At 38.7% G+C, this 3,645-nt stretch overlaps 1 protein-coding gene across 1 annotated transcript; it reads left to right on the top strand.

Annotated features, from left to right (window-relative positions):
- The first annotated feature begins 302 nt into the window (after positions 1 to 302).
- On the top strand, positions 303 to 3,645 carry LOC118477821. The gene is made up of 2 exons (XM_035970203.1): positions 303 to 1,751; positions 3,138 to 3,645. The coding sequence occupies exons 1-2, from the start codon at positions 1,489 to 1,491 to the stop codon at positions 3,265 to 3,267; spliced, it is 393 nt and encodes a 130-aa protein (XP_035826096.1). The 5' UTR covers positions 303 to 1,488; the 3' UTR covers positions 3,268 to 3,645.

Here is a 3,645-nt window from a genome sequence, read left to right as displayed (position 1 = left end):
ATCTGTAGTAGAAAAGCTCATTAATCAATCAAGTACTTCGGCCCAAACTAGCTAGCAGGTTGAAACTAAAAACAACAACAAACAAAAACACAAAAATAACAAAACAGAGAGAGAGAGGGAGAGAGAGAGAGAGAGAGAGGGGGGGAGAGAGAGGGAGGGAGAGGGAGAGAGAAGGAGAGGAGGAGAGGAGGAGAGGAGGAAAGGGGTGGAGAGTCAGACAGACATAGAAATAAATGTTGTGGAAAAAGGGAGGGGGTTGTGCATGGCGGAAGGAACATAGAGAAAGAGAGGTTGGAGACCTGTACAGCTGCTCGGGCCATAAACCGGCGAGACAGGGGGCACGTAGCCAGTTTTGCTACAACGCGCTTGTGCAAAATGAAACACTCTCTCTTTCTTCGTTAGCTGTGGGATGCTGCTGGCGTAATTTGTTGAGGACGCACTTTTCACGGCCATTCAACAGCGTTTGAAGACGCACTGTTTTGTGATACCTAAATCAATAGGAATCATGACTTTATTTTTCGTACAGATTTTCTGAAAAGTCAAAAAGTCAAACAGTAACATACATACTTTGAAATTTTGCAAAATCCTGTATGTTATAATTTGTGACTGATGGTTCAAAATGGGGCCACATCATTGTATTTTGTCCTCTTCGGATCAGACATGTGTGTTCGCTACTTCATTAAACAGCTAAGTTGAAGCTTCCTGGTGAAAGCCGCATTTTCCAAGGGAATTTGCCAGGAATATAGAAACATATCGGAACGAAAAGGAAAAGTGGCGAGACGGACTACATCAGAACACTCTCCAATTGCTCGTATTTATTATTAACTGTTGCTGTGTTAGCCCGTGTTTTTCACAAACATCAGTAGTGTAAGGAAGTGAAAATATGTATGTAGATGTTTCTAATGATAAAATGTTGTGAGTTAATGATCATAAGTGTAAATTTCAGTTCACAAAGTTAAAAAAAGACAAATATGGATCTGCCTCCTCCTAGCGTAATGATACAGCAAACTCTGATCTTTCTGTGTTGTGACACTTAAGAAACAGTATTTTTCCCTTTCACATAACCTTAACTACAGCAACAATAAATACAACAAACAGCAATACTTACAGCATGAGCAAATTAACACAAACGCACCCACAAAAAAGCAACAAAATTTCAGAAGTCGCGGTTGAGAGTCACCTATGAAATAGCCGTTACGAAATCATAAACAGTGATGAACCAATGAACACACATGGACAGGAAGAGTGAAATGAAGCAACAGTTTTGGAGCCAGTGACAAGACTCTTCTTTAGTCGTCTACGTTCCTCAGAAGGGATACATTCACACGTCTTGCCCAAAAATATCACCGATTGTCGAGGAGAAAAGTGGTTATCTTGAAACAGTTTCCCTAGAATATATTTTTTAAAAACAAGGTGTAAATTGAAAGTTGCTGTTTGTAACAGGTGATTGTTTTGGACAGGTGGACATTGGAACATGTTAGATTGTGTATGGATGCGTATTTCAAGGGTTGGGTAAGATATCTGATCTTCAGTAAAGACGAAAGGTTTCAGGAAATTAGAAAAAAGAAAACGGAAATTCTCACGATGTTGCGTCGATGGTGGGTCGTTGTTTTCTTTCTGTTGGCTTTTCTGTTGGTGACATCAAAACTGTTCTTCAAGGCTTCCGTCTCTGAACCTCGTTTGAGACAATCCAGAGACACCCAAAGTGTAGACACAGGACTGGAAACCTTGCTCTTACACGAGCTAAACAGGTTTGTCTTTATTTTGTATTGTATACTTTTGTGCCTCGGTTTGGGTGTGAATACTTGTGCAGTGTATGTATGTGTGCATTGTAAATTATGAAAGAACGTGTGTGTTTGCATCCCCCCCCCCCACAACACCAGTTACGTACATTTAAAGAAACATTACTTTTTAAAATTTATTATATTATGAATTTTACTGAAATACGTTGATTAAAAAGGGGAAACAATAAAAGGACATGCAGAGTTTCAAAGAAAACTCCCAAAACTCTGAAGGCCATCTCCTGTAATGTTTACCTCTAACACCATACTTTGTACATGTCGTTTACAAAGAAATCGTCGACCAGCAGATAAGAAGTAGAAGTAAAAGTAAAGTTGTTCGTGCGTCCGATCCGGACATTGAGGATTGCCTTGTTAGTGAGACAACTTCCTGGGTCTTCGGCATATTGTGGTATGGTGGCCAGTTCCTTTCCACGTCGCCTTTACTTTCCCAACTCGAAGTCAGGACGTGCCCATTACTGCTGGGTGGGCAGGAGGGGGGAAAAAATCCTTGTCCGAACGAGGCTCGAACCCAGACTTTTCCGCTTCGGAGAAGAGCACAGTTCAGAAGTACGAAGCCCAAATTGTTGAAGGAAAAAAAGTTATCACATAAAAAAAAAATATGTGGTTAAATCTGAGGTATTGATTGCATGTGCACGATATTTATTTTGTGAAAATTCAAATTCAAGAAGATATTATTGTTATAATGCTGGAGCAATGGTAAAAAGAATAATACTTTATTCGCCAATGATAATAATAATATGCTGATTACAATAAGATAAATGGGTATTTTTCACACAAATCAAAGTCAAGTGAACAGGCCTTAAGATCATATCAGTGACTCCATAATAATTATGCCCTACAGTTTCCAAGCTCATAATTTCACCGTATCTTGACACATAATATTATCAATAACTCCAAAAATTATCAAACGCCTGATTCGACCTTGTCGTGAAACAAACTTTAAAAAAAAATCAATTCTATCATCTGGCGCTTTTGCGTTTAGTAGTAACCACAAAGTGTGCAGCATTTAGGATTTTGAATAGATGGAGATACAAATCTTGCTGGTATGGGAGTTGTGATTTTGTGTTTGTGTCTGTATGTTTGGTCTCTTCTTAATATCTGTGCACTTACGTTGATTTTAGTCGAACATCTGTTTAGTCGTTGATTTTATTCAAACAAACCCTGTTTAGTATACTTTTATCTCATGGATTGTTTTTAATCGGATCACGTGCCGAGAACAATAAGCATCATGACTTTTGGGTTAACCTGTTGGACGACCCACCATCCCGGGCGAGTGGAGTCATCATGTCTTGACACAAAGTTGATTTATGTCCTTGTACCATGTCTGCCATACAGGACAGGCGCCAGTCCCAACTGGGTCATCTATGACGGTAGTAACCACACGGGAGACTTGCACTTCCTCACCACCACCGACTGGACAGTGGTCATTCTGGGTGCTGGAGAACACGTGGACCGACACAGGTGAGTCAGCTGACCATAACTAGATCCATAAATGTGCACCTTTGTGGGTAAAAAAAAAACAGAATCCTTCATATTATTATATACGATCATTTTTATTTTGATATCCTACAATCTATGTTTCATTTTGTAATTGTTGCTTGTTTTCAGTTTGTCTGTTTGCCTTTAATTTAATCTGTCCTTTTTTAATGTAACTGTTGTAGCCATCTTTTTTCTTTATCTCAGATGTTCTTTTTTCTTCCTTGTTTATATTTGTTTTTATTTAGAAAAAAAATAATAGATGTTTGTCCCCTCCCTTGCCCTCGCCAGGCAAGTGAATAAGTAAATAACAAAAATTATAAATTTAAAAAAATGGAGAAAAAAAATAGAAAGAAAAGTAGAAAGG

This window comes from Aplysia californica, unplaced genomic scaffold (assembly GCF_000002075.1).
Source record: "Aplysia californica isolate F4 #8 unplaced genomic scaffold, AplCal3.0 scaffold00234, whole genome shotgun sequence".
Classification (NCBI taxonomy): domain Eukaryota; kingdom Metazoa; phylum Mollusca; class Gastropoda; order Aplysiida; family Aplysiidae; genus Aplysia; species Aplysia californica.
The sequence above is the reverse complement of the archived record's forward strand: the minus strand, read 5'-3'. Positions and strand labels throughout refer to the sequence as shown.

Bases quoted from the DNA above. Each gene is read 5' to 3' on its own strand.
- LOC118477821 (XM_035970203.1), top strand. From the start codon at position 1,489: ATGGATGCGTATTTCAAGGGTTGGGTAAGATATCTGATCTTCAGTAAA. The intron at 1,752-3,137 runs GTTTGTCTTTAT...TCTGCCATACAG, and splicing joins CTCTTACACGAGCTAAACAG to GACAGGCGCCAGTCCCAACT.